Here is a 22,670-nt window from a genome sequence, read left to right on the forward strand (position 1 = left end):
TGCAGAGGCAGCTTAGTCCCTCTCATGTTAGTGTTGACTCTCTGCTGTTGTGTAGAGGAAGCTTAGTCTCTCTCATGTTAGTGTTGACTCTCTGCTGTTGTGTAGAGGAAGCTTAGTCCCTCTCATGTTAGTGTTGACTCTCTGCTGTTGTGTAGAGGAAGCTTAGTCCCTCTCATGTTAGTGTTGACTCTCTGCTGTTGTGTAGAGGAAGCTTAGTCCCTCTCATGTTAGTGTTGACTCTCTGCTGTTGTGTAGAGGCAGCTTAGTCCCTCTCATGTTAGTGTTGACTCTCTGCTGTTGTGTAGATGAAGCTTAGTCCCTCTCATGTTAGTGTTGACTCTCTGCTGTTGTGTAGAGGAAGCTTAGTCCCTCTCATGTTAGTGTTGACTCTCTGCTGTTGTGTAGAGGAAGCTTAGTCTCTCTCATGTTAGTGTTGACTCTCTGCTGTTGTGTAGAGGCAGCTTAGTCTCTCTCATGTTAGTGTTGACTCTCTGCTGTTGTGTAGAGGAAGCTTAGTCTCTCTCATGTTAGTGTTGACTCTCTGCTGTTGTGTAGAGGAAGCTTAGTCTCTCTCATGTTAGTGTTGACTCTCTCTGCTGTTGTGTAGAGGAAGCTTAGTCCCTCTCATGTTAGTGTTGACTCTCTGCTGTTGTGTAGAGGAAGCTTAGTCCCTCTCATGTTAGTGTTGACTCTCTGCTGTTGTGTAGAGGAAGCTTAGTCTCTCTCATGTTAGTGTTGACTCTCTGCTGTTGTGTAGAGGAAGCTTAGTCTCTCTCATGTTAGTGTTGACTCTCTGCTGTTGTGTAGAGGAAGCTTAGTCCCTCTCATGTTAGTGTTGACTCTCTGCTGTTGTGTAGAGGAAGCTTAGTCTCTCTCATGTTAGTGTTGACTCTCTGCTGTTGTGTAGAGGAAGCTTAGTCCCTCTCATGTTAGTGTTGACTCTCTGCTGTTGTGTAGAGGAAGCTTAGTCCCTCTCATGTTAGTGTTGACTCTCTGCTGTTGTGTAGAGGAAGCTTAGTCTCTCTCATGTTAGTGTTGACTCTCTGCTGTTGTGTAGAGGCAGCTTAGTCCCTCTCATGTTAGTGTTGACTCTCTGCTGTTGTGTAGAGGAAGCTTAGTCCCTCTCATGTTAGTGTTGACTCTCTGCTGTTGTGTAGAGGAAGCTTAGTCCCTCTCATGTTAGTGTTGACTCTCTGCTGTTGTGTAGAGGCAGCTTAGTCCCTCTCATGTTAGTGTTGACTCTCTGCTGTTGTGTAGAGGCAGCTTAGTCCCTCTCATGTTAGTGTTGACTCTCTGCTGTTGTGTAGAGGCAGCTTAGTCTCTCTCATGTTAGTGTTGACTCTCTGCTGTTGTGTAGAGGCAGCTTAGTCCCTCTCATGTTAGTGTTGACTCTCTGCTGTTGTGTAGAGGCAGCTTAGTCCCTCTCATGTTAGTGTTAACTCTCTGCTGTTGTGTAGAGGCAGGTTAGTCCCTCTCATGTTAGTGTTGACTCTCTGCTGTTGTGTAGAGGCAGCTTAGTCCCTCTCCTGTTAGTGTTGACTCTCTGCTGTTGTGTAGAGGCAGCTTAGTCCCTCTCATGTTAGTGTTGACTCTCTGCTGTTGTGTAGAGGAAGCTTAGTCCCTCTCATGTTAGTGTTGACTCTCTGCTGTTGTGTAGAGGAAGCTTAGTCCCTCTCATGTTAGTGTTGACTCTCTGCTGTTGTGTAGAGGCAGCTTAGTCCCTCTCATGTTAGTGTTGACTCTCTGCTGTTGTGTAGAGGCAGCTTAGTCCCTCTCATGTTAGTGTTGACTCTCTGCTGTTGTGTAGAGGAAGCTTAGTCCCTCTCATGTTAGTGTTGACTCTCTGCTGTTGTGTAGAGGAAGCTTAGTCCCTCTCATGTTAGTGTTGACTCTCTGCTGTTGTGTAGACTACACAAAAGCAGAGAGTCAACACTAACATGAGAGGGACTAAGCTGAATGCTGAAGCTGAATGGGTGAATGTGTGTAATCTGAGGGTGAATGGGTGAATGTGTGTAATCTGAGTGTGAATGGGTGAATGTGTGTAATCTGAGGGTGAATGGGTGAATGTCTGTAATCTGAGTGTGAATGTGTGTAATCTGAGTGTGAATGGGTGAATGTGTGTAATCTGAGGGTGAATGGGTGAATGTGTGTAATCTGAGTGTGAATGGGTGAATGTGTGTAATCTGAGTGTGAATGTGTATAATCTGAGTGTGAATGGGTGAATGTGTGTAATCTGAGGGTGAATGGGTGAATGTGTGTAGTCTGAGTGTGCATGTGTATAATCTGAGTGTGAATGGGTGAATGTGTGTAATCTGAGGGTGAATGGGTGAATGTGTGTAATCTGAGTGTGAATGTGTATAATCTGAGTGTGAATGGGTGAATGTGTGTAATCTGAGGGTGAATGGGTGAATGTGTGTAATCTGAGGGTGAATGGGTGAATGTGTGTAATCTGAGTGTGAATGTGTATAATCTGAGTGTGAATGGGTGAATGTGTATAATCTGAGTGTGAATGGGTGAATGTGTGTAATCTGAGGGTGAATGGGTGAATGTGTGTAATCTGAGTGTGAATGTGTATAATCTGAGTGTGAATGGGTGAATGTGTGTAATCTGAGGGTGAATGGGTGAATGTGTGTAATCTGAGGGTGAATGGGTGAATGTGTGTAATCTGAGGGTGAATGGGTGAATGTGAGTAATCTGAGTGTGAATGGGTGAATGTGTGTAATCTGAGGGTGAATGGGTGAATGTGTGTAATCTGAGTGTGAATGGGTGAATGTGTGTAATCTGAGGGTGAATGGGTGAATGTGTGTAATCTGAGTGTGCATGGGTGAATGTGAGGTATTCATTGTAAAATGCTTTGAGTAGTCCATAAAGTAGAAAAGCGCTCTATAAATACAGTCCATTTACCATTTACAATCACCTCAAGGTCAGGGATAAATGTAGTCACTACTAGCCAGTGTTACAACTCGGAAAGCAAATCTCACGTAACATGGGGGAACAATCCCAAATTCTGTCTTGTATATCTTATGTATGGATCGGAATAAAACTCCATCATATGAACAAACTTAACGTGAGCAATATCCAAACTATATTTCTACAGCTACACTTGGCCCCTGCTGTCAGTGCCCCTTGACCTCCACATAATCCATTGGTCTCCAGGTGGTAAACACGGTTGTTGGGTCTGAGTGTGAGATCCCATAGTGAGATGCAGCCATGCAGGGGGTCGTGACCCCTGTGTGAAGTGCACTGGGCAGGGGGTCGTGACCCCTGTGTGAAGTGCACTGGGCAGGGGGTCGTGACCCCTGTGTGAAGTGCACTGGGCAGGGGGTCGTGACCCCTGTGTGAAGTGCACTGGGCAGGGGGTCGTGACCCCTGTGTGAAGTGCACTGGGCAGGGGGTCGTGACCCCTGTGTGAAGTGCACTGGGCAGGGGGTCGTGACCCCTGTGTGAAGTGCACTGGCACTGGCGGCTATTTCTGGCACATATTCCAGACAGCACAGGGTGTTCAAACTGGGAGGAGTGGGCCCGCGGCTGTGAACAGGGGAAGTGAATGTGACGGCGTGCGTGCTTGGATGGAACAGCAGCTTAGCGTGACATGGTGACCTTGTAGCGTGACATGGTGACCTTGTCTTTACAATAGAGCATGAAAATGTGAGATGGCTGAAGGATGAAGTGAGAGATGGTACAAGCAGCAGCAGCTCCACATTTAAAGTCGAGCTGAACCCAAAAATGACTTTTCTTTTCTTTTAGTTCAAATACCTGGGGATGCAGTGCACCTATTTAATAATGTATGGGAAAGAAATCACAAATATCTAATTTCTTTAGTTTTTCACACTTTTTCACATCAAAAGTTCATTTTTCAAGATTTCATTGATAACAGTAATGTACAGTTTGCTGACATCACCTAGTACTATCAAATTTCTACCCCATTTCAACCAATCATATCACGACATGCAGCTGTCAATCAAATCTTCATTTCAGGATAATTTTCTCTTCCAAATGAAGTAGAAAATGGCGCCTAGTGCCTGTCATCTGGCAGAATTCCTATCCCATAAACTAACTACTAACTTGGCCAATCGTTAGAAAATGAACAAAAAACAAAAACTATAATCTCTAAGAATGTTAAAACGCGCATTCCAGGAATATCGTATTTACAGAAATAGCGTAAATGGCACGCGCTTGATAGCGTGGTTGTCAGGGGTCGCCCGTCGGTGATTCCAGGCGGGCGGGCAGCCAGCGCCCATGCATCGGATTGTCCGCTCGCTCCGCACGAAACAGGTGGCTGCCTGGTACTCCGCGGATCCCACTCGCGTAGCACGACAACACGCTGAATCCCACTCGATTTGGGGGTGGAACACGCCATGATTGGCCAATGCCAAAGCCAGCTGACAGAATTGTCAAATCAAATCATCGACACGTATATGGTGCGCCTCTCAATTTGTTTCCAGTCTCCGACGCTCACGCTAGTGCATTCCGTTCCGGTTCACCTCGACTTTAAACACAGTCTCTTCACAGCAAAGCTTTGCTTCAACCAAAACCCAAGACTGTCTTATCATCAATGTGCCGTCTTTCAGTGAAATTATATTGTGATGATATTTATATGATATAAAGATTTATATAAAGATATTTTAATACCGTGACACACATTTCTGCTCTCTGAAGTGATGATGACATGGAAATGTTACTTAAGAAACTGAGAAAATGTAGGTATGGTAGGAATATTTTTGGAATATTTCTGTTTTGTTTGACATCGTACCTAACATTAGCATTGGGTTTGATGATATAAGTTTACCCATTAGGGGGAAAGAACCTTGAGATGAACCATCTCGTTTTCGAAGGGGTTTGATTATTTAGCTAGATTTTGCATACATGATGAACCATATTGTGATATAGGACCAATCAGCGTGACGTCACTTGCCACCCAGAAATGCGGAACCCCGCGGCAGTTAACTAGTATGAGTTGTGCCAAACAAACGTTAATATCTCAAAAACTATACATCACATCGCTTATATTTTGACATTCTGAGTGAGAGCAGAAGTAGCTCAAGAGTTTGATGTACAATACATGCATGTCGTGTTAAAGTTGTGTGAACTGTCGCAGTTTTTAAAACGTAAACAGAGTTAACCGGCTAGAGTCAGACACTCAAGCCTCGCGCCACTTGGGCTCCATAGGGTTTCATTGCCGTTGCCACCCAGTGACGCGGTTTGTTTACCAAAATGCTGCTCGGCTGATCCCTCGTATTGATATCAAGAAAAATCCTCGTGATTATCAGGATTTTTGATTTCAACCATATCATCCAGCCCTAAGGGGTTACTGTGCATTGTTCAGCCATTTAAAATCGAAAAGGACGAGCAAAAGGCTGAAACGCTGGTAGGACCAATCGCATTATGGAATACTCAGCAGTTGCCTGGTGGTGCTCGTCCATATGGCTCATGTCAATCACATGACAGGCTGCTTGCTGCACTACATGCAGGAGCACACGCACCACAGGCAGAAAATACACTCATAAAGAGCATGTCACGGAGAGCAACTCCTGTCACATGTGCAGAGCAGGCAACAGGGCAACACACTGGAACTGAACATCTGCACAGAAATATAAAAGCAAATGTTGGCGCATCAAATTTATTTACTCCACTAGCTATGATGTCATCAAATTTAATAACTACGTTAGATATTATGTCTGTTAGACCAGCAGCAGCAGGACACAGGGCTCCAAAGTGCGACCTATTAGGTCGCATGTGCCACCTAATTTCAAAATGTGCGAGTTAATTTGCAATCAGGTCGCACTCGTGCGACTTGGGAGAATGAGAGAGGATAATATTTTTTTCCCCCCCAACCAATCGCCTGCTTCAGATCGCATCTTTCTGTCCCCTCTGCTCCCCGTCTGCCTGCGCGTGCCTCTGTGCTGCAAGACAGCGGTTACGTCACTCACTCACAATACACACACCGGGTAGTGGCGAAAAAGTGTTTGGAAGTTGCACTCTCTCTATAGCGAAAGCAGCTTGGGCGAGAACAAACAGCAGAGCAGCTAACATGGCGTCGCCTGTCTGGCAATTTTACAACTTGTTGCCGTTTGCATTGTGTGCTCAAAGGAGATACCGCATGGGCGAATGTGACAATCCGCCAGGAGAATGGATATCACTTTGTAGTTAGTCAAACTCAGACATGCGCTGCGCTGCGCACGGAGGGAAGAGGCGCAACAGAGTGAAGCCTGCCCTGTACCCCGCGGCCTCTCACCAGGCAAGACCGCGGCTTCACCAAACACCCTGCGGCCTAGCGGAGCGCTGCAGCTCAACTAACTACAGGAGCTTGCTGAGCAGCGGACTTTTTTCACTCTGAAAACAATTGAAACCACCGCCACGACTTTATTTCACCAGAGGCGAAGTCAGCAACACAAAGACTGATGGAAATAACAGTCAGCAACGACAGCAAGAAACGAAAAGAAATAAATGCAAAGCTAATGGAATTCATATGTCTTGATCAGCAGCCGCTGTCTGTTGTGGAAGACCTCGGGTTCAAACGCCTCATATCCTGCTTGGATCCACGTTACACGCTGCCAGGACGTAAATATTTAACTGACGTTTGCCTGCCGGAATTATACCAAATTGTTTACAAGCACATCGAGAGCCTTATGAAAGACAACACCACGTCAATCAGCTTCACGACTGACATTTGGAGTTCGAGTGTCTGTCCTATGTCCATGCTGAGCCTAACTGCGCAGTTTATTGATGAAAAGTTCGACCTGAACAAAGTTGTACTTCACTCACAAGAGTTTTCTGGGTCACACACCGCGGAGGCTATCGCTGCAGCTTTCACAGACATGTTCCAAGCTGTGTTGGTGCACATGTTGTGTACATAGTATTATATTTTTTGTTTTATAAGACTATTTATTTTTCCACAGGAAAGTTACAGTATACAGTCTACTCTGTAATAAATAATAATAAAACGGTTGCCAACTCATGATACTTTCTCATCTCCTAATTTTAATACTTAATATACAATGTCGATGTTGTTAAGAATAATTAAATATATGAATAATGCGACACAATAAATAGAAGGCTTGAATTGATGGATTTGACGCGGTGATCGGTGATCGGCCATATCGGGATCGGCAGATACTGCTTCCAGTGATCGGTGATCGGCCTCAAAAAAGCTGATCGGAGCATCTCTACGTATTAGTGTTGAGGGTCCAGCACTGGAGGACTATGATGCCAGGCAGGATGTTAAGGTGTGGTTCTCCAAGGGAAAGGCCCCCAGGAGGCCTGATGAAAAGGTTATGTGTTAATTGTCACACGGTAAAAAAATATGGTGCTACCTAATTTATTTTTGTGCTACCTAATGAAACAGTAGGTAGCACTAGTGCTACCTGGAAAAAAACGAGTTTGGAGCCCTGGCAGGACAGCTGCAGTCCAAGTCCAGAAGACAACAATGCCAAGTACAACAACTCAAAGTCCACGACAGTATGCAGCAAACAGTGACAGTGTCATGTGACTTAGGATTTTTCATGGGACAAATAAACCAACCGCAGATTGCATTGGCCAGACTGTGTTCCTATCCTAACCACAAACGTGGAATTCTACATGTTAGCTGTGTAAATACAACGTGCGAGAGGTTCCTCCTTTTGACAGAGCGAGAACAGGTTTCGAAAGTTTGCTCTGTCTAAGGTCTATTAGTCTAAGCGGAGAGACACACAGGGGCTTCGGGGTGAACTGTACAGCTGAGGCGGCCTACGATATGACGTGAGAAGTCAAGTTGTGCAAGTCAAGAAACAGATCCACTGAGAGAGAGAGAGAGAGAGAGAGAGAGAGAGAGAGAGAACGAGGGAGAGAGAGAGAGAGAGAGAGAGAGAGAGAGAGAGAGAGAGAGAGAGAGAGAGAGAGAGAGAACCTGTGTCAGCTGGTGCCTTGGTACCCCCAAATCCGGTTCTCCATAAAGACGTCCATAAGATGGAGGAGAGTGGAGTGCAGACCGGGGGGGGGGGGGGGGGGGGGGGTGGGGAGGGTTTTGTGTTCTGTGTATATTTCACAATCACTACATTCCACCTGCATGCATTCCTCTACAGTACACCTGCCTGTACCTGCGCCTGTGCCTGCGCCTGCCTCCTTCCAGTCTCATTATATCCACGTCCGCTTGCCGCCACTAGAGCCTCCATGAAACTGACAGGTCGTTTCCCCCCCGTCAAAAACAAGGTGTTTCTCCTCACAGCTAGTTTCAGTGCAGCTAGTTCAGCTGCTGCCTGGGACTCACCGGTGTGGTGTTGGGCTGCTTGTTGCTGGGTCACTGTCTCAGTGCTGCCACTCTGTCCCATGCTCCGGCTCCGGCTTCGGCTCCGGTCCCCGCTGGCCGCTGCCTCTCCGGAGGCCCGCGCCGGGGAGGGAAAACTAAAGCCACCAGCGCGCTCCTCTCCTCTCCTCTCCTCTCCTCTCCTCTCCAACCACACTTTACAGCTCCTGTAACCCAAGACTTGTCTTGCCTGCTTCACTTTGTGTCGTTTAGTCTCTCTCTCTCTCTAGTCTCTCTATTCTCGCTCTCCTCCTCCCTTCCAGCCCGTGTGATTTGGTCTCTCTCTCTCTTGCTAAAACACAAACACACTCAGTCGTTAGGTCCCTCCCTTCGTGGAGCTCTGACTTCATAAATAAGGTACGCCAATAAGGCAGCAGTGCGGCGCTGCAGTCTTAGATGCCTGTCATTCCTGAGAGCAGATTTTTTTTTCAGGGGCAAAGTTCGCGGCGGGCCAGCTCCGAGGGCTGGCCGGCTCCGCTCGTCGAGCCTTGAGGGATTCGGGCCCCCGTCTCGCACCATTCCACAGGCTGACACACAACACAACAACAACACGACTGCCCGTGTGCCCCAAAGGGCCGGGGCCAGGGGAGGGGAGGGGCCTGCGGAGGCCAGGTAACCCGAGACGTGGAAGGTGAGCTGAGCCGAGGTGGAGCTCACTGCCAGGGAAGAGGAAGTGACATCGCCGAGGTGTCCAATAACTCTCCAGGGACTCGCCCCTATAAACTATGTGCTGTAGCCTACATGCATGAGTAAGTGTGATCATATGAACATGGAGCTTGTTGTTGTTGTTGTTCAACTCCTTCATGCAGGTATAAAGCAACAAACCAGTAGTTACACTGGCATTCCTTCAAATTAACTAACCCTAAGCCTGCTTTTTAGAATTACAAAGTAAGATTACATTTAATCTATCCTGGTAAATCAAGACGGTCACGTGAACTCATGTTTCATTTTCGTTCTGACCTCAAGCTTCCACGCCGTGTTTAGCAGTGGGCGGGAGTTGGGCGGGTGTACTCGCCTTGACAGACAACTCCTTCAGCCAATCAGATCCAGTCAAATTCAAATCCACTCGGGAGAACGACAAAAACATCTTTTCCACGGAGAAACTGCGCTGTCGCGGCGATACTCCTGTACTTGTTTAATTGTTGTTATTGAGTGTATTTCTGCAATAACTGCACTTTATGGCCGTTTAAACTCGACGAACGTTGATGTTACTCCTCGAGGCGGACAAGCGTGGAGGCAGCCATTACTGTTTTGTTTCCCAGCGATTTTCCCGATTGGCCGGTTTACGATGTCAACTACGAGGCAGGTCGCTGATTGGCTCGTAGGCTTTGCAGTTTCTGCAAAAGCCCTCCCAGGGCTCGAGGCCAGACGGTCATGAAATGTGAGTTCACGTGACCGGCTGGTTTACCAGGCTACATTTAATCATTTCTTGAAAAAAAACTCAGGCAAATAATTCCAACAAGAATTGTAAGAACTTTAAGTAAGAATGCAAAACACAAGCAGACACTTTCAGAACACAGTGCCTTCCCCCGTAACACCCGACTGAGTGAGCAGACATAAGGCCAGTGTTCCTGTACGCACTTTCTTCCATCTTGGAATGAACAGTCAGCAAGCAAAGTGATGAAGAACAGAACATTTCACTGCATGTTTCATCTCAGATAAGCCCAGGCTGTGCAGCACAGAGACGACCCAGCCGGTCAGTCAGTCAGTCTGTGTCTCAGACTGCTGTGTGGACATCCCAGCCGGTCAGTCAGTCTGTGTCTCAGACTGCTGTGTGGACATCCCAGCCGGTCAGTCAGTCTGTGTCTCAGACTGCTGTGTGGACATCCCAGCTGGTCAGTCAGTCCAGTCTGTGTCTCAGACTGCTGTGTGGACATCCCAGCTGGTCAGTCAGTCAGTCTGTGTCTCAGACTGCTGTGTGGACATCCCAGCTGGTCAGTCAGTCCAGTCTGTGTCTCAGACTGCTGTGTGGACATCCCAGTCAGTCAGTCAGTCTGTGTCTCAGACTGTTGTGTGGACATCCCAGCTGGTCAGTCAGTCCAGTCTGTGTCTCAGACTGCTGTGTGGACATCCCAGCTGGTCAGTCAGTCCAGTCTGTGTCTCAGACTGCTGTGTGGACATCCCAGCTGGTCAGTCAGCCTGTGAAGTCGAGCGTGGCATATGTGACAGAGTTGGCAGTTGCCAAGATGCTATGAAAACATATTGAACGAATGAACTACTCAATTGATATCGATAGTGGATATCACTTGAAGGGTACTGGTATTGGTACTGGCATCATGTTGTAAAGTATACCCAGAGGCCTAAGGCAGAGTGGAGTGAGAAGGATTCAAAGCATCATGCAGAAAACACTAACATACACAAAGCATCAGGACCACCGGTCCAAACAGTGAGCAACAGGACTAGCTCTTACTTTAATCTTAGTAAGTAGTTTAGATTTGACCATTTCCAGAAAGGCTTTACTGCCTGATTATAGCATGAAGCTTTTTGGACAAGACTAGTGAGGCCTCGTCTTTTGCTACGTGTGTTTCTTTAGAGAACAGAAAAGCCTAACGTGTGCATCTTCTGTGTCAGGTTTGTTTAAGGAAGACCTGAAACAGTAGAAAAGGCCAACATGGTCACACATTGCCAAAACTATTCAGACGCCTCTCTCTTACTTTGTTATCTATAGTACCGGTAGATAGAATAGCAGAAGGACTCAGCGGTCCATCTGGCAGGAAATACACTTTAGATAGTGGCTGTCCAAAACACAGATTTTAGTGAGCAGAGGGGGGAAAACGGTTGTGTTGTCCCATTCAAAACACCATAGAGACACTAAAGAAATGTTTATATTTGATGAGGAAGGCTGTAAGCTCTACTACACAACCATTGACATATACACAACACTGTTGCTCCCTCTAGAGTCCAATTGGGGCTACAGCATCATGGGAGCGCAACCCTGAAAATGCCAGGCAGGAATGTGTGGAATGCAGGGCTTGAGGTCAACCTCTCTGTACAGAGAAGATAATTAGGACTGTCATTATGAATCATGATGACACTGCCCATTTCAACAACATGAACGTCCATCATGTGGATGAAAATAGCCTTCTTGATGACTCAGAGATACCATCTCACCGTGTGATCATGACACTCCCAAGATATACAAGCACAAATATAATAGAATCCAACATCGTTATAGAAATGCGGGGGGGAAAATAGCCTCGCAGTGACTCAACACAGCCATGCCTTGGTGTCAGAAACACAGGAGGAAGTCCAGTTGATTTTTTACTCAGCTTGACCACGGAGCCAGACAAGGATGACAAGATCAAGCTTCCCTAAGCTGCTCGAGCCATGGGTTCTGTCCCCCTAGATTGTGTCTGTAACATGCTAGCATCATGTGTTGCTCTGCCATGGTCTGTAACATGCTAGCATCATGTGTTGTTCTGCCATGGTCTGTAACATGCTAGCATCATGTGTTGTTCTGCCATGGTCTGTAACATGCTAGCATCATGTGTTGTTCTGCCATGGTCTGTAACATGCTAGCATCATGTGTTGCTCTGCCATGGTCTGTAACATGCTAGCATCATGTGTTGTTCTGCCATGGTCTGTAACATGTTAGCATCATGTGTTGTTCTCCCATGGTCTGTAACATGCTAGCATCATGTGTTGTTCTGCCATGGTCTGTAACATGCTAGCATCATGTGTTGCTCTGCCATGGTCTGTAACATGCTAGCATCATGTGTTGTTCTGCCATGGTCTGTAACATGCTAGCATCATGTGTTGTTCTGCCATGGTCTGTAACATGCTAGCATCATGTGTTGTTCTGCCATGGTCTGTAACATGCTAGCATCACTAGACCAAGGCTATGGATTCAACTCCCTTTCACCACTGCCTCAAACACAATCTGACACAATTACTTCAGTCTGAGCATCAACAATGGATATTTTACCAGTCAAAGAAATGGACTCTATTCAAAAGTAATTATATCTTCAAAAGTTTCAGCATTAACGTCCGATAACGGAGAGAAAGTAGGCATACTAGCGCTGCAACCATCTTGTCATTCATTGTCGATCAATCTGATTATTTTCTCAATTAATCAATTAGTTGTTTGGTGTGTATATATGTCAGAAAATGGTGGAAAGGATATTCAGTTTAATCTCGTAGAGGAGTAAAGAGACGCATATTCACATTTAAGAAGCTGGAATCATAGAATTTGGGCCTTTTTTTCCTCTCTTAAAAAATGACTCAAACCGATGATTGATTATCAAACTAGTTTGGTGATTAATGTTGACAACTCATCTATTAATCGCTGCAGTCTAAGGCGTACAGTACTCACACGTAGATTGTACAGCCATTCCAGATATTTCCCCACGGATGTCACCAAACGACAAAATGGACTAATCCAGTTCCAAAGAGCTGAAGGAGGAAGCTCCAGCGGTCCACGTGAGTCTAACCGATACGTCCTCTGTCTTCAGTGAGCCCAGGTGTTGTAGTGAAAGGAGATACATGCGAGTGAGTGGAACCAGCAGGTCTGCTCACCTGCAGGTGTGTCCTCTGGGCGGAGGCCAATCAGATAGCTGCTGTGTCAACAGCACAGTGCGTCACACGAGGCCACCCCCTCAGTGACCAGCTCCATAACTTGTGCTGCATTCCAGACAGCTCGGACAGCTGGGATTCTCTGAGCTCCTACTCGAAAAAAAAGTACAGTGGAATGCCACTCAAAGTCGGCGTTCCAACTTGTAAACTCGGGGGACATTCCCACCCTCCGAGTTGTCTGGAATGCAGCAGTAGCACTGTGTTGACTCAGCTCTTCCGCTCCTCCTGATACTATGACCCGTGTGAAGCCAGTCTCACTACAGCAGCCATAAACACACTGACATAGGAGCTGCATAGCAGAAGGTAAACACACTTTCAGGCTAGGGGTGGGGCTGGGGATCACAAGTTTCATCACGATACGATACGATAAGATACGATACGATATTATAGTATAGTGGTTCTTTGGACAATGATACAATATTTGCTGATATCACAAAGTCTGCCGCCACGATACCATTTCAATTTGATACAATTCAGGGGCCTGCGATTGACATGAGACGATATCCCCATTTAACACAATCAAGTTACATTTATATCAACTCACAAAAAGCAAATCAAATATGATTTGACAATTTTATTTCTGAGCTCTTCCAGAAAATTCTATGAAAAACAATTCTTATTTTTAATCAAACCTGTAAAAATAGATAGACTGTTGTGTTCACTATAAATGTTCACTATAAAGTGCCACATTTCTCATGTTTACTCTAAGTGCATTTTCTATCAGTTAACTTAAAGAGCCCTTGATGACCTTTCAATTAGGAACATAAGCCATCCACATCTATGCTCCCTCACCTTGGTGTATCTTCAAGATTACTATATCTATATATATATATATAGATATATATATAGATATAGATATAGATATATATAGATATATATAGATATACATATCCATATACATATATAGGTAGTTGTTTTCACTTTGCATCGATACATGATACGATATGGGTGATGTATCACACCCCTATTTCAGACCTGGTCTAACCTGCTTGAAGAGACACGCAAATGGTTTTAACTGCATGAGGGCAATTCAGCCAGTGTCAGGTAAGCTGAGCATCAGATCAACCTCAATGTCAACTTGTTTGTGTCTTTGGTGTTAAGCTCTTGCTGTGGTCTTTCTGCACTCATCTTGCCCCAGATCACTTGTTAATCAAGCAGTGTGTCATGTGAACTGTCACATGTTTTCCCTTGGATTTTCTGTAGGTGGCGCTCTGTTCTTTTTTCTTCTGTTCAGCCATGGTGGCATTCACTGCCCAGCTACCCACTTCTTCTTCTATTTATTACAGACCACCTGGAAACCTAAAACGCATCACTTCCTGTGTGCCAAAAGAGTTTTCCCAGGAAAGAGCAGGAACCAGACACCAGGTGTCTAGAACAGCAACTGTAAAAGCTTTCATGAAATGGATAGGCTATGGGTTGGATCACTATTGTGTTATAGAGATCAGCGTTGCAGAGTAGTAAAACTGAATATTTATTTATATGAAAGAAAGACAACTCTTAGGATTTGATTGACCAAGAAGTGCTATTGGACCAAGGTCTGCTGAGAGAGTTTTAAGTGAGAAACGAGTGAGTGTAAGGACATGACTCTCCAGTGCTAGCAGGTTAAACGTTTACCCGTTGGCTTCATGTGTTCACAGAGTGAAGAGTAGGGCTGGGTTCAAAAAAACGATTCTCCGATTTTTTATCGATTTTTATTTTAATCCTCGATTATCGATTAATATGTCCAGAGATCGATTTTTTTTTAATAAAAAAATAAAAAAATAAAAATAAACAGGCTAAAATATTATGCTGTGTGTGGTAGTTGAAACATAGTTTCAAGTTGACGTTTATTTATGTTTGTAGTTGACACAAAAACATAAATACTGTAGGCTACATGAATGGAAATGTTTGATCATTAATATCTACTTTTAGAAATTATATAGGCTGAAATCAAATCACTGTGCATAATTGTGAAAGTGTCTTTATTGACAGATGAAAAGGCTGTTATTTACCCTTTGTCACCACCTGGTGAGTAAATATATGTGTAACTAAAACCATTAAAATTGACAACAGGTCTGCAACTTTTTTTCCCCATGTATCTACTTGGCTGGTTGGGAACCCCTGTGTTACATAACTGGACAGTCATGTAATTCAGGGTACAGCTCAAAAAACACGTTTTGGTATCACTAACCAAATCAATATTGAAATTGATCGAATCGGAATCGAATCGAATGGAATCGAAATTAATCGATTCGCAACCTTGTGAATCGGAATCGAATCGATTCTTGAAATTTGAACCAATACCCAGCTCTAATGAAGAGTGAAATCTAAAAAGTACGACACAATTATTACAGATGTTAAACCTTAAGTATTCATCTCAAAGCAAATGGGACATTTCCTACCAGGATTTGCCATCACAGGGTCCAAAGCACAGCGGTCAGCAGCTCCTGAAACAAACGGGACGACGATGAAAGATACAAACAAATAGTTGCATTTTAATTCAAACGAAAAATGCAAAGGCGTTTATTTTCTTATGTTTGTCTAACTGAGTCGATCAACATGAGAACGCACAAACAGAATGAACACCGTTTACAATCGTCCATAATGAGTTGGGGTGGGTGGGTGGTGGTGGTGGTGGTGGTGGGGTAAGGCTATGCATTCCCAGAGCAGCTGATGTTCCAGAGCAGCTGATGTTGGAAGTTGAAAGCTCATTACATTATATAAAAGGCACAGGACAGGAGCTTAGAACACAAAAAAGCTCTAGCAATGGGCAGGGCTGTACAGTGCTACATATTATGTACTGTATGCTATGAATGAACTGAGCGCAGTAGCACACGTGTTTTACTCTTTTGAAACACATTTCTTGTTAAGGTTTGGATTGTGTGTGCCCTGCCTGTATGCAACATGTATGTCCTTTGCCAGTCACAGACCTGTTGAAGTTGAAGCCCGACCGATATATTGGTCCACCGATATTTCCGGCCGATATTGGCCGATAACCGATATATCGGTATCGGCCGATATGTTGGCCGATATTGCAGATATTTTTGTATTTTTTAAGTTATAGACAGCATGTTGTGTATATTTGATATGTTTTCCTTAACTCAAGTTATAATTTATAGTTGTTCCATTTGTGTTTTTGTATTTCTAGTTATTTATAATTATTAAATTCCCAGTGAAGTTTACTGTTTCATTGCATTGATGTCATTTTGGACAATAAAGTTTATTGACAAGCTGAAAAATATCCTGCCTACATTACATATCTCAAATCATGTCAAGTCATATCTTTGTCAAGTGTTTGATATTTGATGGATCATTGCAAGAAACTGTGTAATATAATGTGTATATGAATATCGGCCGATATATCGATATCAGAATTGTTTTACTCCCTAATATCGGTATCGGCCTCAAAAACCCAGTATCGGTCGGGCTGTAGTTTAAGTGATGAACTGCACTACTTGACTTTGTGGTTGTTTTTAAGAGATGGTAACATACATTTTATGTGCATGCTACCATTTTTTTGGCCTTGTGCTACAAACGATCAACCTCTGCTCTGTAGCACCAGTGCTATGTGCAAAAAAAAAAGGTTAACGTACAGCCCTGGGAAATATCACTAAGGACTTTTACATTGTTACTTAGTTACTCAATGACTTTCTGGGCCGCTCAATAGATTGGATCTACTCAGTAACTAATGGGGAGCAGATTGGAGCAGGAGAAAGACTTGCTTGTTTCAGTTACAACATAATGGTGCATTAATCAGCATGAAAAAAACCTGCCAATCAACTCTCTGGCTCTCATCTTGGGCAAAACAGCTAGTCCAATTCAGAATTTATTTCAAGGAGCTGAGAAAACAATTGTCACAATTAAGAGGCTATCAACCAATTAGGCAATGCAGAGGAGGCTTCCACGAGGCCCATATAGAACAGACCAGTGAGAAGAACTATTGGCAATGTTTAAAGTGGAGGTGAACCCGTTCCTCACGTGCATCTGAGTCCGTTTCAGACTGAAAACAAATTGAGAGGCGGATCATATATGGTGTTGATGATTTGATTTGACAATTCTGAGGACTGGCTTTGGCATTGGCCAATCCTGGCCTGTTCCACCCCCAAATCGGGTGGGATTCAGCGTGTAGTCGTGCTACGCGAGTGGGATCCGCGGAGTACCAGGCAGCCAGGCTGCTTCGTGCGGAGCGAGCGGACAATCCGATGCATGGGTGCTCCCCGCCCGCCTGGAAACTCCGAGAGACGACCCCTGACAGCCAGGGAGGCTGTCAGGCTCGGAGGCGCCCGCCATTATCGTTATAAATGTAAATAATATTCCTGGAATGCGTGTTTTAATGAGCCAGTTACATTTCTTTGCATTCTTAGAGATTATAGTTTTTGTTTTTTGTTCATGTTTCTAACAATTGGCCAAGTTAGTAGTTAGTTTATGGGATAGGAATTCTGCCAGATGACAGGCACTAGGCGCCATTTTCTACTTCATTTGGAAGAGAAAATTATCCTGAAATGAAGATTTGATTGACAGCTGCATGTCGTGATAGGATTGGTTGATATGGGGTAGAAATTTGATAGTACTAGGTAACTGTAAACAGCAAACTGTACATTACTGTAATCAATGAAATCTTGAAAAATGAACTTTTTATGTGAAAAAGTGTGAAAAACTAAAGAAATTAGATTGTTGTGATTTGTTTGGCATACATTATTAAATAGGTGCACTGCATACCCAGGTATTTTAACTAAAATAAAATAAAAATTACTTATTTTCTTGCCTCTTAGAGTAGAAGCCATTAGCCAATGGCGTTGCTGCTAAGTGACAAAATGTAATTGCTCTCCTTTATTCTACAGAACAGTTGAAGAGCAACCTACTTTCTAGATTAAAGCCACACTGGGCAAATACAGACTAGTGTGTTCGTCCTCCCTCATTGAGACCCTGTAGATTTGCCCTTTTTGCCTAAGTGTCATAATAGTGTATCAACACTTGTCAGTTACAGAAGTGAAGAACCAAAACATCAGACTGAAATACAATCTGTCCTGAAGAGCAGTGAACGAGCCCTCCACCTTTGCAGCATCCTTTGCAGTTACCTTTGTCCCAGATGCTGTCATCATGGCAATAAATCAAACTAGGATGCGGTAGATAGATACTGCATATAGGGTGGTGCTTTTACCTTTTTACTTTGCTGAGGTTTTTTGCACAGCAGGTTTTGTCCTGATTTATGTTTTTTGAATTGGACAGGCCGTAGATCTATGATTTGTAAACTTGACCTGTAGCGTGAGGCGTAGCCTACTTTTATGCATCGGTGTGCCTTTGAATGTGGATGAATGTGTGTTGACTGTACTGTAAATGTGTAGTCATATTTCTCATCACATTGCATTATTTCATGTGTGTTGTTGTCTTTTATGCTTTGAAGACATGTCTATGGTGGAACCAGAGACATGTCTATGGTGGAACCAGAGACATGTCTATGGTGGAACCAGAGACATGTCTATGGTGGAACCAGAGACATGTCTATGGTGGAACCAGAGACATGTCTATGGTGGAACCAGAGACAAACTTCCACTCGTGGATAATAAAGTTTTCGTAATCGTACCTCCCCCCCCTCTCTCTCTTTTGATTGTGGTTTGGGTACACTCACAGAGGTCCTCCCCCCCCCCTCTCTCTCTTTTGATTGTGGTTTGGGTACACTCACAGAGGTCCTCCTCCCCCCCCCTCTCTCTCTTTTGATTGTGGTTTGGGTACACTCACAGAGGTCTCCAGTAGCAATGTAGCTATCAAGTGCTCATGTAAGTGTGCAGGTGAAGATACAGTAGCTGTTCATTAACGGTTAGGAAAGTTCTAAGGATGGCCACTGGGAGTGATCATGGAGTGCTGCTGACGCCGATAAGCAATCGTATGAGGCCGCGACAACAAAACAAGTGAGCTTAAAAATTCAAAAGATAGCATTGCTTGTAATTGGTCACGTTCAGTAGGTGCGGTCAGATCGTTAGGCTAGAAGGGGAGGGTCCCAACAGCAGTATCAGGCTGCACTTTGGACTGTGAAAAAAACACAGGCTAAACGCTGCCTGGGCGACTGTAATGTGTACACTGCACAATCAAAAGGTACAGTGCAACCTGGCAGTCCAGTATCAGACCAGCACAGCATGGCAGGCCCAACAGCATGCTATCCACAACATGTGATAGAAAAAAGGCATGTTCTATGAGGCTTTCAAACCTAGTCAAAATGATGTATTATAATACATAGAATAAATAGTAATTACTTAATTGATTCAGAAAAATGGTGTCTCTCTCTGTGCCTACTTACATCTACTGAAGACCATGGAGCCCCCAGCACTGCTGTTCTTACAGTGTAGTTCCTGGTTCCGGCTGGAGCAAGTGATTACAGCCCTCCTGTAAAACAGACAGACAGACAAGTCAACAAACCAGCGTTACACAAAGTCCACTTCCTTCTCAGTGCTGTCACTGTGTGTGCCATGTTGTCAGTGCTGTCACTGTGTGTGCCATGTTGTCAGTGCTGTCACTGTGAGTGGCATGTTGTCAGTGCTGTCACTGTGAGTGGCATGTTGTCAGTGCTGTCACTAGGGATGGGTACCGAGACCCGGTACCAAACGGGCCCCGGGGCCGGATTTCGGGATACCGGAGGATCAATAAGCTTTCACGTTAACGGTTCTCTTATCGGTACTGTCTGGAGTGGAGAAATTAAGAAAATAGATTTCCTATAGGCTATATAATTGCTAAATAAACGTTACGTTATCTTGCACATTTTATCTCACCAACTCCGTAAGACAGGCCTATGATGTGTTTTTTGCGATTTCCGAACAAGAAAAGGGATAATCTTTTCCGCGTTGCTCTCCGTCAGACGAGAGAGACACAGCTGCTGCACTGCCAGCCAAGACGAGAGGAGTAGGACTGAGAGAGGAGAGGGGAGGGGCTGGGGGCGTGCCTGAGAGCAACCACCACACACATGCACAGCTGAGCACAGGGAACAGGGAACCGGCAAGCAGGCAGATAGACTACTGCAACTGAGCAGAGCACACGTTAAGAATGGCTGAAAGAACGAAGCGAAGCGATCTAAAGTGTGGTTGTACTTCACTCGAGTCGATGGTGACAATTCACGTTGTCACAAGTGCAATAAAACCTTCGCTAGTAAAAGGTGGAAACACGAGCAATTTGTCTAAACACTTACCAAAGTGCATCACATTCAAACGGAGAAATGCACAGTTTTTGACAAGCTAGCTCGCCCTCCATCATCTCCTGTCAATGATGCCACGGTTGCGTTACCCAGTCTACCTCATCAGGTAACTATAATGTGAACGTGGTAATGATTAAGACGAGAGTAGTAAACATTTCCCCGCTGTTTGGGTGTGTTCATCATCATAAATACAGTCTGATATAAATCGTCAGGTGACGGTCATCATCTCAGTTGTCGTTCAGAAATGTTACTTTCAGAGCAGGGTGATTTTTATTTAGTGATTTGGGGGGAAGTACAGCAGACAGATACTGTCTTGCTTTATTTTTATTATGCTTTCCCTATAGCTGAATGTTGCTATTGGCACAGTGTGGTAGAAGGATATTTTAGGATATTTAAATTAATAATAAAAACGCACCCATTAAGATTTTGCTACTTTTCTTTGTTAAAGCTGAGCCGGCAGCTACAATGAACCAGCCCACTCCCACTCCCACCCCCACCCCTCCTCCCTCTACTGCTGGTCCAAGCAGAAACCCCTTCACCATGGCAGCTAGTGGGAGAATGACTGAGGAAAGGATAAATGAGTGCCACCTAACTGTGACCAGGTTAATTTGTCTATATCCTCACCCCTTTCTCCTCTTAAAAATAACAAAAAGAACCGACAACAACCAGTCCCATTTGTTTCGGGATTTTTTTCTCGTAAAAATAACAAAAGTACCGATAAGAGTACCGTTAAAGTACCGGATCGATAAGCAGTATCGATAAGAGTACTAGTATCGTTAATTCCTTAACGATACCCATCCCTAGCTGTCACTGTGTGCCATGTTGGCCAGGCCATCTGGAAAACCGTTGCTGCCGGTGGCCTTCTGAAAAGCAGCCAACAGGTTAATGAACCCGCGGCTCCAAGTCATCAAGAAGGTTTTAAGTTGCAGCAGTTGTCTCGGGTCGGAACACAGATCCTTTTCATTCGACACAAGAGACGGGAAACAGGAACACCACCACGTTGTCACAGCATTACATTAGGCCATAACCTAATAATATTACATTTGTATTTTACATTTCCGTGATTTTCCAGGTTTTTCCATGACCGTACGAACCCTGTAATATTATCCACAATACAATAGTGAAATTCCCTCGTAACTGCCTTCACCTTTCGGATCAGCTAGTTTGAGGTTGCTGTCAGAGCAGTACAGACATATCGCTTGGTCAGCTTTGGCTCAATCCAACTGGTTTGGCAAGTCCCAGGCTATAATATACACACAGCACAGCACGCACATGCTCAACAGCTGCAGGCAGCACTATAGCTCTGTGCACCACGGAAAACAATGCACTTCAACACGGCAGGCCATACTAATCTGACACAGAGCAATGCACTTCAACACGGCAGGCCATACTAATCTGACACAGAGCAATGCACTTCAACACGGCAGGCCATACTAATCTGACACAGAGCAATGCACTTCAACACGGCAGGCCATACTAATCTGACACAGAGCAATGCACTTCAACACGGCAGGCCATACTAATCTGACACAGAGCAATGCACTTCAACACGGCAGGCCATGCTAATCTGACACAGAGCAATGCACTTCAACACAGCAGGCCATGCTAATCTGACACAGAGCAATGCACTTCAACACGGCAGGCCATACTAATCTGACACAGAGCAATGCCAAGACATGCACTTACTGCAATCACTGTGCGATTGTTGTGTGTGTTGATGATCAATGATCACAGGAGATGTGTTAAATCAGCTCATCAAAACGCCTTCTGTGATTTCCAATTCATCGACAGTAAACAATTAAAAAGGTTGGATTTGATTACTGTGCATACCGCCGGTTAATATTTGCAACCACCTGTCCATAAACAGAGAGAAGTCGATACGCAGCAGAACTCACAAATAATTCACTAGACAAAGTTCAGCACCGCTGCGACTCTGCTCGGTTGGTTCTCAGATGTCCAGGGCAGCCCTGCGCCGGGGTCCAGGCAGCCTCCACTCTCAGCTCTGAAGGGCCCTGTGCCCTGTGGGCCCTGTGCCGCTGTGGGCCCTGTGCCGCTGTGGGCCCTGTGCCGCTGTGGGCCCTGTGCCGCTGTGGGCCCTGTGCCGCTGTGGGCCCTGTGCCCTGTGCTGCTGTTCCCTGTGAGCCCTCCGACAGGCCGGAAAGCAAACAGAGAGGCGACTTGACGTGTGCACACCGCTTTGTGTGCACACATAACAAAACAAAGTGAGCAAACGAGAGCAGCTGAACCATGAGAACGAGCACCCACAATGCAACGCTCCTTAAGCCCTGAGGGCACCCCGTGACCGAGCCAATCATGCACACGCACACGGGCACACACCTATAGGTCTGTCAACGTTTCACTGAGGATCCAGAGGGTGGAGGAGGTGGTGGTGACGGCCTCCACTTGGCTTTCAAGAGCATGTCCGCGTTCGCCTCAGTGCTGCTTCCATGTTGCTCTGTGTGGATCCAGCACACACGAGAAGACCAGAGCACACCTTCAAGAATCACAGGCTAAATGGCAGCCGGATTTTCAGGTTAGGTAAGAGGATCCGTCGGCGGTATTTCAGTGCTCCGAGTTCAGGTTCACACCTTTTTTCTAGTTTTCTATGTGGGTGTATTAGAGCACTAGGCCAGGCATTTTTTCCCCCCAAGGCGC

At 45.0% G+C, this 22,670-nt stretch overlaps 1 protein-coding gene across 5 annotated transcripts in view; it reads right to left on the reverse strand.

Moving 5' to 3' along the window:
* Window positions 1-22,670, reverse strand: part of phactr4a (phosphatase and actin regulator 4a) — a 62,118-nt gene that overhangs the window by 35,365 nt on the left and 4,083 nt on the right. For 2 of the 5 annotated variants that reach the window (XM_083646695.1, XM_083646697.1), the window contains exons 2-3: window positions 19,128-19,213; window positions 15,235-15,279 (exon numbers count right to left, since the gene is read on the reverse strand). In XM_083646695.1, coding sequence (XP_083502821.1) covers window positions 15,235-15,247 — 13 coding nt within the window. In that variant the 5' untranslated portion in view covers window positions 15,248-15,279; window positions 19,128-19,213. Of the gene's footprint in view, window positions 1-8,245; window positions 8,611-12,593; window positions 12,716-15,234; window positions 15,280-19,127; window positions 19,214-21,910; window positions 22,032-22,670 lie in introns of those variants that run through there. The other 3 variants (XM_083646696.1, XM_083646694.1, XM_083646693.1) reach the window with 3 other exon arrangements.

The sequence above is a fragment of the Poromitra crassiceps genome, assembly GCF_964638095.1.
Source record: "Poromitra crassiceps genome assembly, chromosome: 11".
Lineage (NCBI taxonomy): Eukaryota > Metazoa > Chordata > Actinopteri > Beryciformes > Melamphaidae > Poromitra > Poromitra crassiceps.